Genomic DNA, 22,972 nt, shown 5'->3' with positions numbered 1-22,972 from the left:
TCTGAAGGGCCTCAACTATGAGACAGCACACCATTAAAATCAGGAGTTGTCGTCCCATTTGGCTCTCAAAGCTCAGACTCCACTACTGAAGTGGCCAGCAGCGCAGCATGAAAAGCTTCTTAAAACATGCATTTTAACATGCATTATTAGATTTTAAAAACACAGAAGGATTGAGGTACTCTAGTCTGTATAAATGTAGGTGCACAAATATGTCAGTAAACATATGTTTGTGTACAGATCAGACTGGCTATGAAAAGTACAGCAATTACTTTTTTTTTTTTAATCACACCTATTGTGTATGAAACTATAAAACCTCACTGTAAAGGCAATCCCATCCCCACTTCTGAGGGATCTTGACAAACTCTGAAATTTAAAATTGATGCAGGCATTTACACAAGGTCCATTGAGCTCAACTAACCCAGAACTTGGTTGGAGATTACTGCATACACAGACTTGCACAAGGATGAATTTAGTCTGCCTCCCCCAACAACTGCAAACTATTACAGCCAAATAGCTAGGACACATTTTTCAGTGCACAAGTGTAGCAGTTCCAAAGGAAACTTGAGAATGGGGGAAGTGTATGGCAGTATTTTTAATAAGCAATTAAGGAGTGTGCTGCTAGAACTCAAACTGCTCATCTTTACAATGGAGAGCTGAATGGAAACTTCTGCTCAAGAATATGCTAGCACATAAGGCCACCACACACTTTCAGGAGTGAATGGATAAACCTTTGACCCTGCTAAAACCTAATAAGCCCCGCAGTCAAAAGCAGGGAGGAAGTAATGAATTTGCTGGAACTGGTTTCAGCAATTACAGGACAAGGGTGGGCAGTGACTGGCACAGGAGCCACTGTTAAGCATCAGCAGACTATTCTGCAACTCTCCTTTTTTAAATAATGGAGAAAAAGTTCGGGAAGTCAGGGCCAAGAGAAAGGGTGAAGTAGCTACAGATATCCTGGAGCAAGCATTTCACTTCCTAATGTTTATTCAGTGCATTAAAAATAAATTCAAGACTGCTTGCAGGAAGGCCTTCTCAGACCTCTGGCACACTGTTTCCAAAGCCCAGGTCTTAAAAAAAAATCAACTCTGAAAAAGCATGTTTCCAGCTTTTGAAATTCTCAGAACCCAAAGTTTATCCTGGCATACTGGTCAGGCCACCTACAGAGACAGTACTAGCGTCTTCATAAATAATCCTACAGGCAGGAAAATTACTCTTCCTTCAGAGGACAAGTGCTTGAGCCCATTACTGAGCAAGAGCTCTTATAAACTGATCCCAAGTGCACCTTCTGTAGTAAGTAAGTATCTAGTTCAGTGGAAAAAGCCAGCACAAATTAGTTTACATGCATTTTTCCTGCATGTAAAAGGGAAAAGGGGGGAAAAAGAAAGCTAGCTGTATTATAGAGCCTGCTGTATATGACATGCAGTAGTCTTTGGAAGCAGTGGATAAGGAAGAACTTAACAGTAAAAGGCAGAAGAAACCACTATGTGAGAAGAAAACAGAAGAAAATAAAATCAATTCACAGTTGTTCAGAGGGCTCCCAGGGAACTGTCTTAAGGCAGGAGCTCACCTTGATCTTTGGTGGCAAGTAGTATGGGAACACAGTGGTCCTTCCCTCAGCCAGGGCATTAATTTCGTTGTTAACTCAACCTAGACGGTTATGTTTTGTGGGGAGCTCTGTAGCTCAGAAACCCCTCAAATCTGGCTGAAAGTCATCAGACAGACAAAACAGGCAGATACAGAAAGAGGGTGGAGGATGAAAAAAAGTTTCATTTCCTTAGGAAATAGGCTGTTAAAAAACAGAAAACACCCACATGCAGTAAAGGTAAAAAATACAAGAAATTGATGTAAATTTCACTTTCCCAGCTGTAGAGTACATTAGATACTTAACAGCTGAACCTGACAAAGGCAGGCATGCAATAGCTGTGGCAAAAAAAAAAAAACACACACACCAAATAAAATCAAGTTATTTTGTTTACTAAAGGTGGTAGTGGAAGAAAGATAAGATAACAACGATGGCAGGACTGCTCTTGTATAATACAGTCTGTGGTCTCCCACTAAGGGGAAACATGTTTTGTCACCGACACAAATTGTAACTACAAAGTGCCCAACCCTGACTGCATTTGGGGCAGGACTGGGATGGGAGCCTGAGAGGACCAGGCCGCAGAGGCAGCAGCTGAGGAGCTGCTCCAGTGTCAGACAGCTCTAAACCTTCTCCCCTGAAGCAGAGTGTGTGACTTGCTTCTTTCTTCATTCCCAGGCTATGCAACCTCTGTCTCAGCCACTTTTACTTCCTTTCTCACTTTTCTTTGTCAAAACATAAGCCACACCAAGTTAAGTCAGAAAGGATCAGGTGGTCTTTCTGGCACACATTTCCTATCTGCTCACACACTGCTTTGCATTTTCACTTAGTGCCCATTACCCGACTTGGAAGTTTAAACATATTCCACTTATCCTACTAAAACCTGCCCTGTAACACTCCATCCCAACTCTGATATTCTCTCCGAACTCTAATTAACTTCACTCTAGATCTAAGTTTGCTGAGCAACCAAGATAAATTGTGTTTCCTTAGATCCATTCCTCTGACTCGCCATACCATGTACAATGAAAGTAAGAGGATCAAGCCATTCAAGAAAAATGGGCAGTATCTGAAGGAGTAATACCTTAAACCCAATTGCAATATTCTCAGTTATGTCAACATCCTTTAAAAACCATGAGTAGCATAAAGGAGCTTCAAAAGTGGGTCGAACCTCCTCCAATCAAAAACAGGGGCTAGAAGCTTCATTTTCCAACCCTCTTTCTTTATAGGTCCCTCATTATTTAAGGTTCAAAAGCTCAAATTACACTAATGAAAGTTACGAAGTGATTGCAGGTCACCTGAGCTGTAAACTGAAAGGCTTTACTGAAACCATCAGGGGCTGGGACAGGCCGTGAGTGTGCACACAGATAGTTACTATGGCTCAGCCTGATGCACAAGAACTCAGGACTTTAGATAAGTAAACTTGGCCTGAGCTCTCAGATCAGCTGAGCAGGTTATATCTAGGAGATATGAACATACATATCTTTGAAGGCTTTGGGCCAGCACACTCAGTACCTGGCAACATCAGGCCACCTTCTGAAAGACTATCTGTGTCATAGCTCATTTCACCTAATTGGTCAGACTAATCAGAAGACAGAAGTACTGGCTGGAGCCAGCTACACGTTCATAAATGCTTACCACAAAGTGACAAAATCGGTAATTCATTTTTGCAAATGTTTTAATTTGTTTATATTTTCTAACATAAAAATTAAACAACTCTGCAAAATTAAACAACTCCAGAGTGTGTGTAATATCAGGTTATATACACCCATAAGATTTTCTTAATAGTTCTACTGTTAATGGAATTTAAGACTATGCTGCTCCTAGCTAGACCTACTGGTCACTAGAACATTAACCACTTCCTCCTTGTTTGATATCCTTTCTCAGGTTCTGAAAAGAAATTTATTATCTCTTAAATAGAAATAGTTGCTATATTAAAATGCAGAGCATACAGTTATATTTTAATGATCACAGTAAGAATACGAAACAGCCCTTCTTCCAATATCCCTCTCTAATACAGAACTGTTGCTCATGAAAGGGGCAGCCTTTTGGAAATTCAATTTGGAGACCATGTCTTATCAGAAAGAACATCATGCAATAAGGTAACCACTGTTTTCTCCCCCACAAATCCATCTGACATAGGACAGAAGATTTTTCTCTGAAGTTTGTACAGTTAAAGAAGACACGGTGCTATAAAAATGAGCATTTGAGTTCTGCCCAATTAATTCTCAGATCTTTAATTCTACTTCAAAAAAGAGACAGAAAATCTGCAAAATCCCAGGGAATCAATGGCGTGCAGTCCTCTCAGTTCTCTGAGGCTCTTTATTAATACTGCTCTGTTGGAATCACTGAACAGTCAAATATCCACAAGCAGAAGAAAGCTGCCTTCAAAGACAAGCGTCAAAGAAAACAAAAATCCCCCAAAACAAAACCATAATGGTTTACTCACAGATGGGAGAATCTAGCAGAATCCCATCTACTTGCCTAAGTTTCAGGTCAGCATCCAATAAATTTTTTTTAAAAATAAATAATAAAATCAGCTGAGGTAATAGAAATAGCCTTTTTTTAATACAGTAGGAACTGTTCCTCCTGTTGATTCTCCTTTAAGAACAGCTTTTTTGCATCTCTCCTACTAGTTCTTTTGAGAAATATCTGTTCTTATTTCAATTCTTCTGATGAGATTTTTCTTGAAGACAATTCTCTGACTGCACACGGTGTTACACGTAGCTGATGGCAAAATCCTAAACCAAGTTATTAAATCTATTCCCTCCATCCCCCAAACACACAGTAAATCAACATGTGCTGATGTTTTAGTGAATACAGACTCAGTTTGGGTTCACTACAAATCCCACCCACATGAATGGAACGACAGCTTCGCTATTAATTTGAAAAGGAACATAAGCAAGCCTCGCACCTCAAATTAACTGAAGCACAGAGACTGGGTCTACTCTTAAGTACTTCCCATTTTCTCTGGGATTATATTCTTCCTTTATATTACCAGCAATAACATTCTATTGCAACCATGTCACATCCTAAATGCTCATTAAGAAATCAGCATACACTCTATATGGCCATCATATTCACATAGGAAGAAAAGTTCTAACTTTCTCCAAGGAAAGTACACGCCAAATACATTAGTCAACAAATTCCAAAAAAAGAAGACGTAGTGATATATCATAAATAATAATAAATACCACTGTTGTCATTATCAACAAAATATTTAAAGGTTATTACATTGCACTTTTACATACTCAGATACCAAAAAATCAAACTGCCCCCAAATAATTTGTCAGCTGGGTAAGGAGTATTAAAAATATTCCATTTCCACAGCGAAAGTGACCAATAGCAAAAGACGTCCTATGAGATCTGCAGTCTTCTAGCAGTACAGAGGCTCCCAGCTTGTAGATAAGTCTGGCATGCCTCATCCACGGTCACTCATTCTCCCACCCCAGGAGCACTACACCAAACTGTCTCCCGCGCTACACCTTAACCAGGAGACAGTTAGGAAGGGCTGTGGAAAACCAGTAAAAATTACAATCTCTGATCCCCCAAGTGTCAGAAAATGAAGACACTAATGAGAGTTCCCAGCTATATAACATTAACCCTGTTGCTTCATCTCTATTGCCTGGGAGCCAGCTGCCCAGCAGAACAGTTCCCACTGCCACCCAATCGCCCTTCCAATCAGGCCAGCAGCTGTAACTGCGGTCTCACACCTGGGGCAGCTCCAAGGCTACCTATCCAACCTGGTGCAAGCAAGCAGCCTGAACTGAAAAGTGAGCACTTTGTTGAGGTGCTACCTACTGCAATTGGTTGCAAACCATATGCATAATGCATGCACATTAAGCTTCCACAGATTCAGCAAGAAGTGCAATTAAAAATAAATATTACTAAATGGCCATTTATGACAGCTCTTCTCTAAAGCTGGTAAGATTCAAATTGGACAGAACTAGGCTGAAATAAAAATTGGTGAGCTAAACCAAGCAAAATACAGCCATGTACTGTAACCTTTACACCAACATCTCCTTGCGACTGAAACTCTTCACAAGTAATTTCTAGAATGCCTGTGCTGCTTGGTTGACCTCAAAAATCAGATAACAGCAAAAACTAAACTTAAGCTTTCAAATATCAAAGTAACTGCCTCCTGTCAAAGTATTGCTCCCTGTAAAAATATATGGTTCTGGTATTACTGCAACATTTGGAAAAGGTCCAACTAAATAGCTGTAAAACCACATATAACAGGAAACAAGCCCATGTTATCTTTCACTGCTCTGCCTTGACAGGCTCCAGGCAGCTTATCCTAGCTATGCAACATGTATTGACTATTATTAGGAAGCACAAAAATCCAGTCAGAACAAAGAACAAAACAGTCAGTAATGGATTTTTTTTTCTCCCACTAGTTTTAGGGATACAAGGTTCAGGAAAAGCAAACATGAGGCATTTCAGTTAGACAGAGATATATAGATAGATAGATACACCCACACACACGCACTTGTTTTGCAGCCTTTTTAATCCCCTGGTGCCAGGGATACCATTGTCCTGTTATGGCTGATGTTTGCATGCTATTAAAAAACATGTTCTAGAACAGCAGGACTAAACTCCAGGCTTATTCATATGTGAATTTCATTTTTTCATATTTGCAACCTCACACAATCATTCATATGACTATTTTTGGTAAGAGTGGGCATCACAGTTACAACCTTTCAAGAACCACACCTTTGTCATACCTGTTTATCCGAGAGTCTTACAATTATGAATAAACATTATTTTTATGAAGCGGGAATTATATTCAATAGTTAGGCGTGCACCAACGTGGAAAGTCTACTTCCAGGTAATTTGGCTGATAATATGCCAAAAAACAAGGGAAATAGAAGAAAAAAAAAAATCAGTTGCAGAGCTGCTACGCCAGTTTTACTGACTTCCCCGTTCTAATCCCTGGGAAAATACTTCCTCCCAAAAAAGATGTTATGTGGGTGTGCTTGAAAACATCCGAGACTCTCAAAGAACACATTCTTTGTGTGGCATACACTGAAACATTTCTAAAAGTGATAAACGACAGTTTCACAGCCACCTATCCAAATTTAAATGATAAACAGAACAATCCCTTCTCAAACAGATGAAGGCCAAGTTATCACACCTCTCCTTGAGCTTGAGGGACTGTCATTTAAAAATAGGACAAGACGACAAGATCTCCCCTTTATTCTACTGTGCAAGTCATCTGCTGGTTTCCTGCTAACAGAGCTCCTCCCCCGTCCTCCCAGGGATATTACATTAGTCACACATCATTTTCCCTGGATCCTGGGCCACCAGAACAAAAATACAGAATGCAATACATCCATTTACAAGAAAGGCCTACTGTTCTCTTTTGTTTTGTGTAAAGGCCTAACTGATCATTTACCCCACTTTCATTACAGAAAGGTAAGAGATTTTTCATCTAACATGTCATTCACAGCATTCTGTGGGTCTCCAAAAAGCACTTTTTGGTTAAGAGTTTTACAGAAACTCTATATGGAACCCTCTTTGTTTGGTGGTTGGTTTTTTTTTTTGTTGTTTATTTTATCTTTAAATAAAAAACCCTACTATGTAACTTAAAATGTAGTGTTAGGGCCAAAACTTGCACTGCTTTTTAAGCCGCCTTTAGAAACTATCAGCTATAGTAGATAACTGCATCCTTTTCAAAGAATTGTGTTTGTTACTGGCAGAAGTCAGTACTTAATCCACAAATTTCGCTGTTAAATAAGAAAGTAAAACAAGGAATACTGCAGGTTTTATGGCATTTTTAATACTGTGGGAAGTAAAACGTGACCAATTTCTAAAATTAAATACTTCATATACCCCTTAGAGAAGTTTATTCAAATATATGGAATTCTACAGCACACACATAGCACCTCAAGATATCTGCACACCACTGACTAACTGTGATGAAATTATACCTTAGCATATACGGCTACCAGCAAGTCCTGAAATGAAGCCAAGAACAACTCAACGTGCCAGAAAATATATTCTGACATGACTGGCCCTACTGCTCTGGCACAAACCACATTGAGAAAGCCGTGCTCTCACAGTCACAGGTCTGCCTCCCTTGAAACTGTGAGTGAAAAAGGGAAGGGGGATTGGCAAGGCCAACCTCAGAAACCAGAGGGATGCCAAGGTGCAGAAACCTCCAGTTTAATGACTTGCAGTCACAGACTACCAGGACCTGCACTGCACTAGGACTAACAGGCTCCAAGGCACAACTTCCAGAAATAAACACGCACACTCTCTCTCTTCATAAATAGATATTTTCATAGCTGTAGCCACATGTTTCTAAAATGAGCATCAGTTTCCAAATAACTCTCCTTTTCAATAGAGTATTTTTTAAAAACACTAAAGAACACTGTACAGAAAAAGGCAACAGAAAAAACCCAAAAAACCAAAATGATACATATAAACTGTGTGTAAAAAATATGACAGTCAAGTCAAGCAAGGAAAATACCACTGATAGATGGAGGCAAGGTAAGAAAGGAGCCCAGAACCTAGCAACAAAGAGATATACACAGATTTGCTGCTAGGATTTCCAGAATTCTACATCTAACTCTATAAAATACAGTAGGAGACTGTTAAGTTATCTTATGTTTTCCACTTGAATAAACAAAATGTAACAGAAGTTTGGCATGCTTAGAATTCAACTGGCACCCGGAAGCCATACTTACATTATTCTTCTGGCAAATAATTTCCTGGAACAAAAAAAGAAAAAAATTTTATATCACTGAGTAACTACTAGGAAAGATATATCTGATTAGTATGACTTGCTAATATTAACATTTTCACGCATAGAAAACATCAGCCTTTTCCTGTCATATGCCTGTCAAATCAATATAAATCAAGTATTGTCCCAGGAGAGACAAAACAACTATGGAACCAAGCAGATCGCACCTCCTATATATACGCAGGAGCACATGTAGTGCGTCCATCTGTATAAACTTATACGTACGTGCACGCACGTACATTCCCCTCCCTGTATAAATTTTCCAAGAGGGATGATATCCAAAAGTTGACTATTAATACACATCTACTCATATTTGAGAAGTTCATTACAGTAGGTAACATTTTGCTGCCAGCAGAAGAAACTGAAGACTAGCAAAAGCAGTATTTCTATGAGGTTCTACAATACTCCAAAACTGGTGGAAATTCACATTAGTCTAGTAAGTCTGATGCAAAGAATGTACCATCACATTTTAAATTTCAAGTTTCATAGACCAAGAAGCCAGAGCATACATGGATTCTTGCACACTAATCTGGGTGGTACAGCCCAAGCGTGAACCACTTGTGGACAGTGACCTTGCTTTCAGGAAGATTTGTCAGCAAGTTCTGATCCCAGCAACCAATAACCCTGCCAGATTTATCAAACAGTTAGGACCAGAGTGGTTTAACCTACACGACAGCATGAAAAGCAAACACAGCACCAAACCAAGGTGCCTCGTATTTTCCTTATTGCCATAAGTCAGGCTTCCATAGAACTGCTCTTCCCCCGGGTGAGGGGGCATGTTTCACATAGAACTGTTGCTAGCTTTTGAAGTGTGGGCCATAAATGTTTATATACATAAATATACAAACCTATACATGTAGGTTTGGGGTGGAAGGGACCTTTAAAGGTCACGTAGTCAAATGCCCCAGCATGAGCAGGGACATCTTTCACTACAACAGGTTGCTCGAAGCCCCATCCAACCTGACCTGAATGTCCTTATAGAGGAATATTCCATCAGCAAAAGCTTACCTACATTGCTTGGTACCCCAGTTAAAATCATGTGCTGCAGTTTTTGTTTCCTGTACTTCCGTGATCATTTGCAGTTTTTGAATTCACCACCTGCTATGCAACATTAAAACTGCACACACGCTCCTGCATTGCTTCTACTCTATCTGCTGGCTGTAACAAATACAGGAACAAAAATGGCCTCAAAACATGCCCAGACACATCCACAACTTCTTTTTTCAGGCAGTCACTAAATAACATGGAAAAAGTCTTGCTCTCTGATGACTTTTCTGCAAACAATCAAAAGCAGAAACATGGGCCCAGCTCAAAGCTAAAGAAAAGCAAAGAGAATCTTTCAGCAGGCACTGTACCTGTGGCAACTGGGACATCCAAGTCTCCCTTTGCAGAACTGGGCTTCCACTGACATCGGTGGGAACCCTGCACATGACCGATTTGTAAAGTCCAACTCCCAAACTAGTAAAAAATCCTCCCAAGTGCCCAAGGAAGCCTGGTGCCTTGCTCCAAGTCATTTTCAATGGGAGTTGGGAATTTGGCTCCTTACCCAGTATAATGAAATTCTGCTCTACTTATACTGTAGATCACTGTACTTGCATAATTGAATTCAATCCACAGAGAGGTCTTTTGTCATTAGCAGTTTCATTTTTAGGGCTTTTATCTGTATACTCTTTGTGTTGCAAAAAGAAAGGAAATAATTGGATTGCAACCAGCCCAGCTGGCTGAGAAAATCTGGAGGGAAGAAAGTGAGTTTGTCAAGGTATGTGCGTCCCAGTAGAGGGCCAAGCTGCAAACAATGGGACAGAATCAAAACCAAATATCCTGCGCTAGCCAGAAGTAGTGGAAGCAAACCCTTCACAAAGGGCGGCAGCACCCAGACTGCAGTCCGACTCTAACTAAAATGCTTCTTTTCAGCAACCCCTAGAATGGAAGTGCAACAGCACAAAAACACCTCCTGATCAGAGCCAATGAATCTGAGGGAGAGAAAGTGTTTGAAAACACTGCCATCCAAGTTGTCCGCCCTCCCCCATCCCATGCAAGTTACTAAACCTTTAGCAGAGTTAGCAGGAGGAAGCGAGGATCAACTCCTTGGCTGACACAGTTCACAGCCCCATAGATTATCTTAAACCACCATCTTGCCTTAAACCAGCCTACCTTACTCTGAACTGTGGCCCTGAGGACCAGGCACAAGTTCTGTTTTTACTAAGCCTGCTATGCCGCTGGTAACCTCCAGCACAGCAATCCTGCAGGTACCTGATGCAAACAGCTGTAACTCAGCAAGACACACCAGAGGCCATCTGGGGCCCTATCAGCTTTGGCCAGAAAACTGCCACTTTACACAGGAGCTATAAAGCTTCAGGATTATTTTGCTGTCCCCTACACACTACCATTCTCACCTGATCGTTATTACTGTAACAATTTACACCAAACACTAGTAATGCCCTTGAATGAGAAAACCATGTATTTTAACCTTCTATTTCCATGAAAAGCCGTTTATTTAAGTCTGTGATAAAGTCACCTAAGTCTTTCTCTTAGGAAAACTAAAGTGAGTTTTTCCAGCATTTCACTGTGGCCATGTTTTCCAGGCCTCAGAATATTTTTGCTCTTCTTTTGTGAATCACAAGTGGCATCTGTATTTCCTACAGAAAGAAAGAACCCTTTTCAAGAGCTGGGCCAACTGTGCCTTCCCCCCAACACACCCCATTTTTCCATTCAAAGCTACCTTCAGTGACTGCAGAGACTCTGCGTTTGTATCACAGTAGAGGATAATGTTGTTAGCCATGCTGAAGCTCTCCCTGACTCCCAGGTGGTAGAACAGGGAAGGCTGACGGAAGGCATCACTCATCTCTACGACAGCAATATCTGCAGAAAGAAATAAAAAATTGTCAACGCCACACATTTCTGACAGTCAAACACTTCTACAACATGTCTCTTCACACAATTTATTTTGATAAGACAACCTCATTCTAAGTAGGAAATAAGATATCTAGAAGGATTTCCCCATTTTAGTTGTTCTGTCTGAATTCTAACTAGTCAGCAGGATGTGGTTTAGTTTTCTCCCCCCCAAATGAGACCTTTATTTCCTCAGGTATAAAGGGGTAAAACATTACTAACTAAGAAAAGGCAAACAGTTCATTTGGTGCCTTGGAGAATAAAATCTGGTTAATCTACACATGATGATTGATGACCTTGGGGCAGGGCGGGTTAAGGACAGAAAAAAATACATTTTAAGTGTATTTCCATCCTCTGGGCAAGTTACAATAAAAATTCATGCAATATATGTACTTGACTGCAGAGCATACTGTATAGATTCTGTATTAGAACTTTGGAAGAAAACAGCTATAAATTGCAAGAAAGGCAAAAGTAAAGTTCCAATATAAGTTACCATTCAGATCTATTTTGATTCATATAGAAAGATTACAGAGGGAGGGAAAAGGACAAGGTACAGCAGAAGAAAAGGAAACGAGTATGTAAAACCATAGAAACCCACATATAAGTAAGAACTTTATTGCGCAGAGAATTCTGTTCATAATAAATTTTACCTGCATGAATAAGATTAAGCACATGCTTAAATGCTTACAGAGCAACGAATGTAGTCCATAATTTCTCTTAAAACGTGGGTTTCACTTGCCCAGGTTCACACCAATGTAAAAGTAAAACAAGAGACAATTACAAAGTGTCAGCGGAAATAGTTATGGCTTCTGTTATAACAGGCAGCATATTTCCACTGCAAAAGTCTTGTGGGCTCAAGAGAGCCGAATAAGAAAGGTGACTCCTCTCCACCTCTCCTGCAAACACCTGTCTGCTTTTTCAGCCAATTACATTTTTTTCTTTTCTTTCAGGGGGAGAGAGAGGGCTAAAAAAAAAACCACCAGAGAAAGGTAGTTCTGCTAAAAGCAAAACAAAAAAAGCAGCCTGGTTTCCAGTGTCTCTCCCTGCCTTCCCCTTCCTGTGGATGCTTTTATGACAGAAAAGACAGAGAGCAATAGAGGCTCTGTACGCAAGAAGCTTACATAGCCTCAAATTCCTCCAGTCTAATTGATCTAATAAGAGATTCCGCCTCTAACCAAACTTTCACCATGCCTATTTCCTTAGATCATCAAAACTGTAATGAAGATATTAAATAAAAGATAAGCCTTGTGGCCATGCTCTCAACTGGGAAGGCAGCAAGAGTGTCTCCACCTTGCTGAAAAGATCATCTTTGAGACATTTACTCTTCAGTCACACTTTATTGTGTCTGGCCTACAGGCTTAGAAATTATTAAAACACTGAAGAAAGGATAGATACAGAGGGATAAACAGACAACATTTGCCCATACAAGCTTAGGATCTTCAAGAAACAAGATTAAAAGAGAGAAGACTAACATGGTATAAAAATATAAATTATGTTCCCTAGAAGTTTCATAATTTGTGTTCTAAGAATCTCCCTCTGTCCAATTTTACATGAATATCTGCAGTATGGATTCTATCAAATACATTTTATTGAAGTAAAAAAGGCAGTGCATTGCTAAGATCATACATATGCTAACTTTCATTAATTTTAGGAAACAGAGACATCACAAAAGCCAAACAAGAGTGACAATATTGCTACTATATTTTGTTTGGGTGAAAATAAGGGCCTGTTTATTTTGTTTAAGAAGTTGCCATAATACAAGCTCTATTTTTACTCACTCTTATTCATATAAAAGTCTAATCTTGAGCAACTCTTAAGTCTATGGTATGCTTCTGTTACATTGAGCAGGAGGAAAATTTGCGCAATTTGCCATGACTTAGTTCTCAAATCTTGCAAGATAATGTGCTTTCACTAGAATTGCAAAACTAAGATTGAGAGAAGTATTACTTAAAAAAGCAAAAAGTGATAGAGAAAATACTTGAGAAATCTTGTGTTAAAATGGCAAGTTCCCAGGACCATGAAGAAGGAAAGAATAACCCTTTAAAAAAAAAAAGTGGGGGATGCATGTCTGTGCATGTTACCTTCAAGATCAGCTGGCCAAATCCATTTAACATAATTGTTAGAACAGATCCAACTCAGGATCATACTCAAAAAAAAAACAAATGTTCTGGGTCCTGTCCTACCCCTTTCACAGCAATACAAAAAACCAACCAAACGCCTTAAGTTACTTAACAGAGGAGGGAAGGATCATATGAGTAAGGAAATGTTTGTATGAAAAATTACTCTAAGATACTTGTATAAACTCTATTGTGGTATTTATATTTCTTATGTAACTAAATAGGATCTCTTTCCTCTACATTTTAAGACTTCTGTGCAATCCATGCCTTCTGCATAATCTCATTTATTAAAGGAGTATCTTCCTTAGAACAGGCGTTGCTAGCCCTCAGGGCTGGTATCACAGTTTCCAAGGCTAACAGCTCAGTTTTTACTTCCAGTTCCAACAAGCCACAAAAAGTATGTGCATTTTTGGGACCAGGTGTCTATCCAATAAAAAACCTTATACCCTAAACCAACTCTTCTGACAGACCCATTTCTGACTATCATCTTTCACAACATCACGGAAGAAACCCCTTTGACCAAAGGAGGGATTGGTGTATGAAGCACTGGTCAGAAGTTTAGAAGTCGAATACAAAACAGCAAATGGAAGCTCAAAAAAAAAAAGTAGCAGTAACGATTCCTATAAAGCACCTGAAATGTCCTGTCAAGTGCACCATAATGCAGCTAAATATTGTATTCAGTTACATAACGTATGGTGAGAAGTTCAGCAAAGCTGAGCAAGACTGATGGTTTTCAAGACAAATCCAACTCAAGTAAACATATATCAAAATTCTCACTGATTCAGAAAAGCCAGGATTTAGCTAAGCCCAACAGAACTATTTGGCCATCAATACATAAGCTGCCAGAATCCCATTTACCAGGATCTTGCTCTTATTTCCCGCAGATGAAATTAATCTAATAGCCTGCTGCAATGAAAGGTACTTTTTCCATTGACTGGAAAATACAATTTCACAAGTGGCAAAATGGCATTTCAATGAACGTGGAAGAATTATCTCTACAGTTCCACTGGAATAAAACCCACTTATCGAAGTATTTGCAGTCTCAGTTTCAAGGCAAGTAAAACACTAAATGAAGTGCAGGAATCAAAGTAGAGCCCTCTCAACACCCAAGCACTCAGGATAAAGCACTCTGAAGACCAGGGACTGACAATTCACTGCAAATGCACTTGTACTACTTCTGTGCTGCCGCAAAGAAAGTCTGTTCAGGCTCCAGCAGGCTAATGAGCAGGGTGGGTATGGATGCACACTGTGCAAAACAGGGGCAAGACACAGGGAAGTGGGAGAACTGCAATTCCTGAAACCCATTGGGTTGTGGGAAAGAGTAAGTTTTCTCCCTTACTTTGGTCTTGGGCACAAGATTAAATTTTGCTTTCTCTACCTTGTGAAAGCGGACCTGGTTACAGATCACTGATACTATTTAAAGAAAACAGGAATAATATGGTCTTCACCTTTGCTAGCCATCTTTGACATTATGGCTAAAAGGTCTTACAATAAATCTTAGAATAAATTGTGTCACGAACAATAAAGTAAGCCCTAGCCATAGCTTGCTTTCCCATCTCAAAAAACTGGCATGCCTACACAGATATGACTGAAGTGTATCATAAGTGTGATCCTGGAGCGTAGCTCTGGCCTAGGTAGCAGAAGCAGCATAAATGCAGCAGAAGGCAGTTAAGTAAGCTTTTGACGTCCTTCCTAAACCATCCCGAGCTCCACCTGCCTACTGACAACAACCAAGCTGCCTGTCGTGATGCTGCCTACCTACACGCTGAGCTGCAGACATAGCAACAACCACAGAGCAGTCACACCCTGTGTTATTAAGTTAACTAACATCTATACCAACAATAGATCGAAACACAGTCAACACATTTGAGACAACAAAATACCACCTACACTGAGATTCAGCTTCTTATTATCCTGGGAAACCAGACTCATGTGATGGAATTGGAGGCAGCTGACTTGACCCTTCATGCCTGAGCAGCAGTGGAAAAGGACACGTTTCTGTGAAGCTTGGCATGTATTACCACTGTGTTACCAACAATTCTTACCTGCAGTATAAATCCACTTTGCTCTTTTTAAGCTATCTGTGCAAAGACTGAGAACTTCACATATAAAACCTCTACTAATTAACCTCTCAAGAAATGGTAAAAACTTAAGATGGTACACTATATCATGGTCCAGAAGGATAACTGTCCATTAGCAGATATAAAGCCCTTTGCTCTTGGCTATTACCAATGCCCTTAGCCACCAAGAAAGCAATAAATGAAATGCAGTGGTCAAAGTTAATCTCCTACTTACTGTTTAAAATATAAAAGGGCAAAAAGAATATTTGAACAAATTCTCTGAGATATGATACCTGGACACCCTACTTTTTGATACTACTTCCTTACTACAGTGATGCCAGGAAAAATAATGAATACAAACAGAGCAGCTATAAAACTAATAAATGTTTATGTTTGCTGTTATATTTGGATTAATTGAAATTAAACACATGGCTACCACCTTACATTGATTGTCCCACAATTAATGAGGGCAAAAAAAGCTGATAACAGCAGCTTCTGAGACAGACCAGTATTTAGGGTTCTTTTCCACTTGGGGGTTAAAAGACACAGTGAGATACTCTCCTGACAGAGATATAAGAAGAAAAGAACTTGTGAAAAATTTATTCCAGTGCAAGTCTGAACACTAGACATCTGTCAGACTGCAGTAGCTCTCCTTCAGCATTAAAACAATGGTTTCGACAAGCCATAAGGACAGTTGCTATTGGGTCAGCTTTCGGAAACAAGCAAACAACATCCTTAGCTACTTCAGCTTCTTCATGGTTCTCTATGCCTGGCTCAGATATCTTCCTCCTTATCCAGAGACTGCCTGCATAAGGTAGGAAACCTGCTTTGGAAATCCCAGCATCACATCAGTACAGCTTGGTATTTCTGGTTCAACCATGCAAACCACCACATCACTGACTTGTCAGCACCACTGGAATCAGACATTTCCTGTCAAGAGTGCCTCATACATCTCCAAGTCCGGAAACAATTGATGTGAGCCACTGGGGTGAGAACACCTAAACACAGGGGAATGGCTGACCTCCCAGGAAACCCATCCAGCTGAGCTAGTCTGTTGGGAGAGGCTAGCCAGAAAAAGAACTTCATAAAGGTGCCTGAGGCTTGGATACAGGGAAGGAAAAGCAAGTAATGACCATACCGATGAGTTAAATATGCCGTATATTAGAGGAAAAGCATGGCATTTGTAGAAGTTCCAACTGACATGCAAAGTACACACCAAAACACTAAGGCAGAGACATGTGTAAAGCATTATCAGGATCCTTGTAGTAATCCTGGATCAAGTCGTGTCATTTTTATGAAATGGAGGTAGAGGTCCTGCATTGTTCAGGTACAAACTAGAGTCTGTCCTGCAACCTGCTCAAAGGGGAATTACTGAGCACACGTTCCCAGTACATGCAAGCCCAGCAGTCTGGTGGGTGTTTCTTCCTGGATGCTGTGTAGCACAAAGTAGACCTAGAAATAACTAGAGCACTTAATACTTACCTGAAAAACAAGAAGTTACCTTCAAATACAACAGCATGATGCTACCCTCAGACTGGTATTAAGCCCACTGCTCCGTGAAGAGTTAAACCAAGTTTAAAAAGAGTTAAACTTCTCTTGAATTTAAAAGTGAACTTCTACACCTGGACTCGCAAGCAGAAAGTATGATTTCCCTTCAGATAAACTCTTCTAACAGCTAGCTGTTACTGTGAGGGGTGGCCCTGATCCGCCCCCACGTGTTTGTATCAGATCTAGCCTGGTTAATACCCCATGAGACAACTGAGTAAGCTTATCTGTTGACTTGGAAGGGTGGGGTGAGTGCGCAGGATCAGTTGCCTCCTGGATCAGTTAGATGATCTCACTTTCCATCTGCACGATCACTAGGTCCTATACAAAGAAGCCACCAGACACCACAATATCTGCAGGGATGCAACAAAATATCTCCCTGCTTCTGCTTAAGATTGAGAGTCACTTCTGCTTAAGATTGTTCCAGTGGGTAAGGAAATCTTATCCTCCATGCAGACAGGGATGCAACATCCACTTTTTCAGGAACCCTAGATAAAACGTCATCACAGGAAGAAGTTTTTTAAGGCACAATACAGAAAATAAACACACCCCCTCTCTAATCCACCTCATTACAGATACAAATTAAGCACCTATACCCATACTGAGAGACTGTGTATGTGACTCAATTTAGATCTCTGGGAATCTGCTCTATAACAAAAGTAAATTAGCTAATTGCTTAAAAAGAGGAAAGGTTCTTTTTAAAAACATTGATAGTTGCCAATTTCTTGATACGTATGGTAAGAAAGAAGAACTACTTAAGCTAAAGGATGACAGTGTGGCACAAGAGCAACTATAAGATGTCCCTGTATAAATTTAAACCAGAAATCACAAGAAAGTTCCTAACCCACAAATCACAATGCTCCAGAGCACCTCCCCAAATGTTTAACCGATCTGTGGTGTTTGCTCGGCTGTCACATAGGAGCACTGCAAAACTTGCACTCTCTCCCACAATGCATCAATGCACTTCTTAGAAAACCCTGTGTGAATTGATTCCCGCCAACTTTTGTAGCCAATCGGCTCAGATCATTCTCATGAAAGCAAGTGCAAAATTTCACCAAGCAGAACCATCCAGACAAGGAGGCAGGAAAAAACCAACCGATCCCACAGTATTCTAGACTAAGAGTCCCCAAGTGAAACCCCAGCCTTGTTGACCACGCTACGCTTCAAGGATGTGAAGGGAAAAGAACCTCTTGCTTCTATAATCCAAGGCTGAGGGGACCAAAGCAGAGGGTACTCACCACAATAAAACAGCAGAAGCTGACAACTAACTGGTAACACAAAGAAAGTACATACAGATTTTGAAAAAGGAATTAGAAAGGGGAAAGATGAAAATGACAAACCTAAAAAGGGGAGTGTGTAGGAATTAACACAGCAAACTACACAGCAAAATCTAAATTACTATCAGTGATCTGTAGACAACTGGAACAATATAGAAAGGTTTTCTGCTGAAGGAGAAAAAAAAAGAAAGCTTGAGATTCAAAAAAAATCTGCTCTCTCTTGGCCCAAGACAAAGGACTGATGTTATCACATGATTTCAACCCCCAGCAATTGAAAAAACCCACTCTCAGCTTGATGCATGTGGGAGGAACTCAGGATTAGGCAAGAATAAAAGATGACAAGCAAACAAAGAGCCATTTATTTAAAAATAACCTCAATACATTCAGGCTCACTGCATCTGTATCAATCCCAGTGAAACAGGCTCCCTGGTGCCAAGAACACCAAATACTAAATATTATCTCAATTCCAACTTTGCATCAGAGTAAAATACTCGGACCTCAAAGAGGTAACTAATACGGCTCAGCTGAAGGCTTGAGCACATTGCAGGGCTAGTAAGTGTTAGGACCTGCACCAAATATTAATGTGTTTTTAAGCAATCTACAAACACAACAGCTGAAAATGTCAAGGACAGCAAGGTAAGCTGTAGTAACTCAGTACTTCTACATTTCGAAGTTTTTTCCACAGGTTCTTCATCACTGCAATTTACACACACCCCACACACACACCCCCATGAAGACCAAGCACTTCTTTGGCCTGGACAGGATCTTAAGCAGACAAAAAAACCCCAAACAAATAAATAAGAGATGGGATGGTATCTGTGTGATTATTTTGGTTTGTGTTTTCAAGTTATGTGCCTTTAAGACATGAGACGAAGGAGTTCTGAAGGAGCAAAATGAAGGATTATTCATTCTCTGGAGAAGTGACAGACTACCCAAGAAGAAAGTACCTGTGGGACCACAAGTGTGCCAACAGAAGAGCTCAGAGAAAAAGAGTCCTACAAAAAAGCAAACAGCCAGGCCTCAGAGGTGATGGAAAGATTTCCTTAAGTGTAAAGGAACCGTAGAGAGTTTGCTACAGTTCCAAAGGTGCAGAGGTCATTAAAATCAAGGCTGGAAACAACAACCCTTCTGCCCATCCTGTCCTTGAGGTGGAAAGTTGATCAAAAGGTCTTCATATTTCAGTTTATTAAGCTCTGTTTATTTCTGCCTTAGTGACCTGAAGTTTTCTCCACCTAAGAAGTATTCTATTTTTTATTCTATCTGACTATTTTTCATTTATAACATGGTTACATATTTGGCTTCTTTGAGCAGCTCACTGTGACAAGAATGTCTATGCAGATCCACTTCCAAGCTTCAAAAACCAACTCTGGGTTTCACCGCAGCAGTTAAAGGGATCAGATCAAAGCTCTGTTTAGCTCAGTATCTCCTCTCCACCAGAAGCCAGCAGTCAATGTTGCATTTTAAGAATGGGGCAAACAAAGACTGACCTTTCTCTGTCAGCAATCCAGAGACATTTTCAGAAAATCCTTGAGCTAACTGGAAAGCTGAACAGCAACAACTAATTTTTCATACAATATTAAGCACTAAATTAGAGCTGCTTTACTTCATGTAATGTTACTTTGCATTCATCACCACTGAACTTCAGCTGTCCTTTACCTTGCCCATTTGCCTGGTACCATAAGACTTTCTGCAATTCTTTACAGTAAATTCTTTATAGTTTTGACAAGCCTGTACATCAGCAAACATTACCATCACACTATTCACCATGAGGAAGTTTCCAGGTCAGCCATGAAACCTCTGAAAAGCCCAATTCAAAAAAGTACAGAGCTATCCTTTCACCAGCCCATTTTTCTACTGGCAACCTTGCTTCATTGCAAAACTCATTTTGTTCCATTCCTTTAAGAACCCATTCATCTGAAGGGATAAAGTCACCATCTCCAGTCATTTTGTCTCTTTAAGAGTCTTCAGTAAGGCATCCCGTGAAAATCTTTTTGACATCCCAATATACCGTCTTAAATACATCACCCTTAAGTACAGGCTTGCAAAAGAAGTGGGATTTACCTTTACAAAAAAGCCATGTCAGCTTTTCTCTATTGCCAGTTTTTATCCATCTGTCTACGCAATGTATTCTTATTTATATTTTCAGCCCATTTATCCTATTGGTATTATATTATCATATCTCTCTCCTATGCTGCCAAAGGAAGTCGAAAGTCACACGCCATAATTAACAGCTTGGCTTGTTTCAGTTGGAGCTCCTTGAGAACTTTTGAGTCATCATCCCATAGTTCATGTGAGATGTCCACTGTTCATTTTATCAGCTTATTTTAAGATCTCTTCTCCTGGCAATTTAAATCTGAGGCAGGTCCTCAGCCTTATCCCTTTAAAGAAAGTCATAAGATCATAGCAGGAAAGCTGCATCTTTCTCAAGTCCTCCTTTTCCATCTTGACTGCATAGGATCCCTACCTTGTTCCCTACTGAAGCATTCAAGAATGCTTTTTTGGTAATGTCTTCAGCAAGTATTGCTCAAACTCTTTTGGAAACCATCTTACTAAGGAACTATGGCAAAATAAACATAAGCATGTGTTTTTAACTTGTTTCCTCATCTGGACAAAAGTTCTCCTTTCAAAGGGAATCATTCTACTCCTTCATCCTCTTGGCAATGCCACCTTCCGCAGATTACTTTAAAATTTAATTTAATAAGTAGCAAGTATTTTCTGGAAGCATTTTTCCTTACAATGTCTTCATCCTATCTGAAAGCTCTTCCTCTTTTTAGTTACTCCTTTCCATTTCTTGTTAAGAAGCTTGCTCACTTTTACACAGGTTCTAGTACAAATGTGATCTGCACCAAGCCAAACTAAAAGGCTAAAGCAGATTGAGGCAGAGTGTGTAAACCCTTCTGAAGGCCAGAGCCATGCCCATTAAGCTGTTGGGCGAAAAAAAAATCCAGAAGTGTTTCTAATCCAAAGATGTATAATTATTTCTTACAACATTATTTTCAAGCCATGGGAGTTAACATTTCCCAATCCAGCGATACCAAAAATGGTTTAAACATAGAAGATTCATGAGCAGTGAGCACACACTGAAAAATAAATAGTATTTCAAGAACATGATGAACAGCAGCTGGAATGCCTGTACAAAAATGGGGATCTTTCCAGGCTTCTGAAAATTTGGAAGCAGAAGTATTTTAAGAGAAGTAAACATTTGTTAAATGTCTTGACTTAGTCAAGAAAATATTTCTATGCTAGAAGAAAGTCTCTCTCATAAATAATACAGTATTTGAGAATTTTAGACCACAAGTCTCATCATGACCAAAGGTACAAAATAATCTACCCTCTCCCTGGTTCTCACTACCTTTTCCATAAAAATCTCTACATTGTAGGGTTTTCACTGCTGTGTCCCATGTTTTCCCAGTAACTTGAAGACACTGAGAAAACTTAATGCCCAAGGGCTTAGGTGTCTCAGGTGTCATGTTTTCTGACAGAAAACACCATCATCTCTTAAAAAGACGACAAGTCTCTATTCATTAAGCTTGATCCAGTTAGGAGTACATTCTTATTAGCTCTGCTGCAAAGAACCATAACAATTCATACTCTGTTAAAAAAACTCATATGGTAAATCTCATCTGAAGTATCTGGTCATAACTATTAATCTGGCAATATGCTGTGTTGTTTAAACTTAAGGCTGGATCCAGGACTCAGGAATTTAAACTGCTCACTCCTACTTTTTGCAGTTTGCTCTTGAACACGTTAAAATGAAGTCCAAGCTCTGTAAAAACCACACAATCTTCCCTTGTAGGATGAGAGTGCTTACCCATGATTCACTGTCAAACTGCAGCACAGTATCACAAGGAACTGTGCAAATTCAGACTCGCATTCCTGACTTGCATGTCAACATGGCTAGAATTTGTCCATGGCACCCATTTGGGAAGCACCCTGAAGGACAGGAGGGGAACTTTTTCTGAAGTAAGACTAACAACGTTCAGTAATTGTGAGTACTTATTATCCCCTGTGCTTAGAGGTGCTGAAACAAAATGTAAAGTTGTCTAGACAGCATACAGGAAAGAAGGAGAAAAATATTTTGCACATACTAGCAGTCACAGAACAAATGAGCCAGCACTGTAGGCTACTGCAAAACACCCCCACATTCTGTACTGTGTGAAAGAGAGTTTCATATGAAAAACACAAGACACCATTATCCTCCTCTACCTGGCACTCATGAGGCATCAAATGAAATACTGTGCACAATCTGGGGCATAACTGAAGGAAGAAAGTCAAACTGACAAGTATCCAGAAGAAAGGAACAACACATGAGTGAGAAGAGATGCAAAGACACATGATTAAGGAGGAATGACTGAACACACTAGAGTTTATCTAGGAGGAAAAAAAGTTATTGCTGGACACGTCATATGATTACTCCTCACTGCATAAAAAGTTGCTGCCAAGCAGAAGAGCAATTAAATTTCCCTGCATTTGTGAACAGTAGAACAACACTAGGACTAAATAAAAATTTATTTTAATTTAAAACACAGAATAACATCATAGGGTTTTCTTTAAACATCTCTTAGATTACATTTGCTTCCAAAGTAATGGAGTTTTAGAAGAGATTTTGGAGAAAAACATTCTATCTTTAAAGGCAACTGTGTCCACACAGGGTTTAGGGGAGGTTGAAGACTTCTTGCTACTGGAAGTTTCCAATAACAGTTTCGATTCCTCATGGCAGGGTGGGGACATCAATACCTGATCCCTGGAGTTCAAAGTGG

General features: G+C 39.8%; 1 protein-coding gene across 2 annotated transcripts in view; it reads right to left on the bottom strand.

Annotated features, from left to right (window-relative positions):
• Window positions 1-22,972, bottom strand: part of MAP3K5 (mitogen-activated protein kinase kinase kinase 5) — a 110,785-nt gene that overhangs the window by 63,454 nt on the left and 24,359 nt on the right. For both annotated transcript variants that reach the window (XM_064447193.1, XM_064447192.1), the window contains exons 2-3: window positions 11,044-11,183; window positions 8,266-8,289 (exon numbers count right to left, since the gene is read on the bottom strand). In XM_064447193.1, the coding sequence (XP_064303263.1) occupies window positions 8,266-8,289; window positions 11,044-11,183 (164 nt within the window). The remainder of the gene's footprint in view (window positions 1-8,265; window positions 8,290-11,043; window positions 11,184-22,972) is intronic.

This window comes from Phalacrocorax carbo, chromosome 3 (genome assembly GCF_963921805.1).
Source record: "Phalacrocorax carbo chromosome 3, bPhaCar2.1, whole genome shotgun sequence".
Classification (NCBI taxonomy): domain Eukaryota; kingdom Metazoa; phylum Chordata; class Aves; order Suliformes; family Phalacrocoracidae; genus Phalacrocorax; species Phalacrocorax carbo.
Note: the sequence above shows the minus strand (reverse complement) of the source record. Positions and strands in the feature narration are given on the sequence as shown.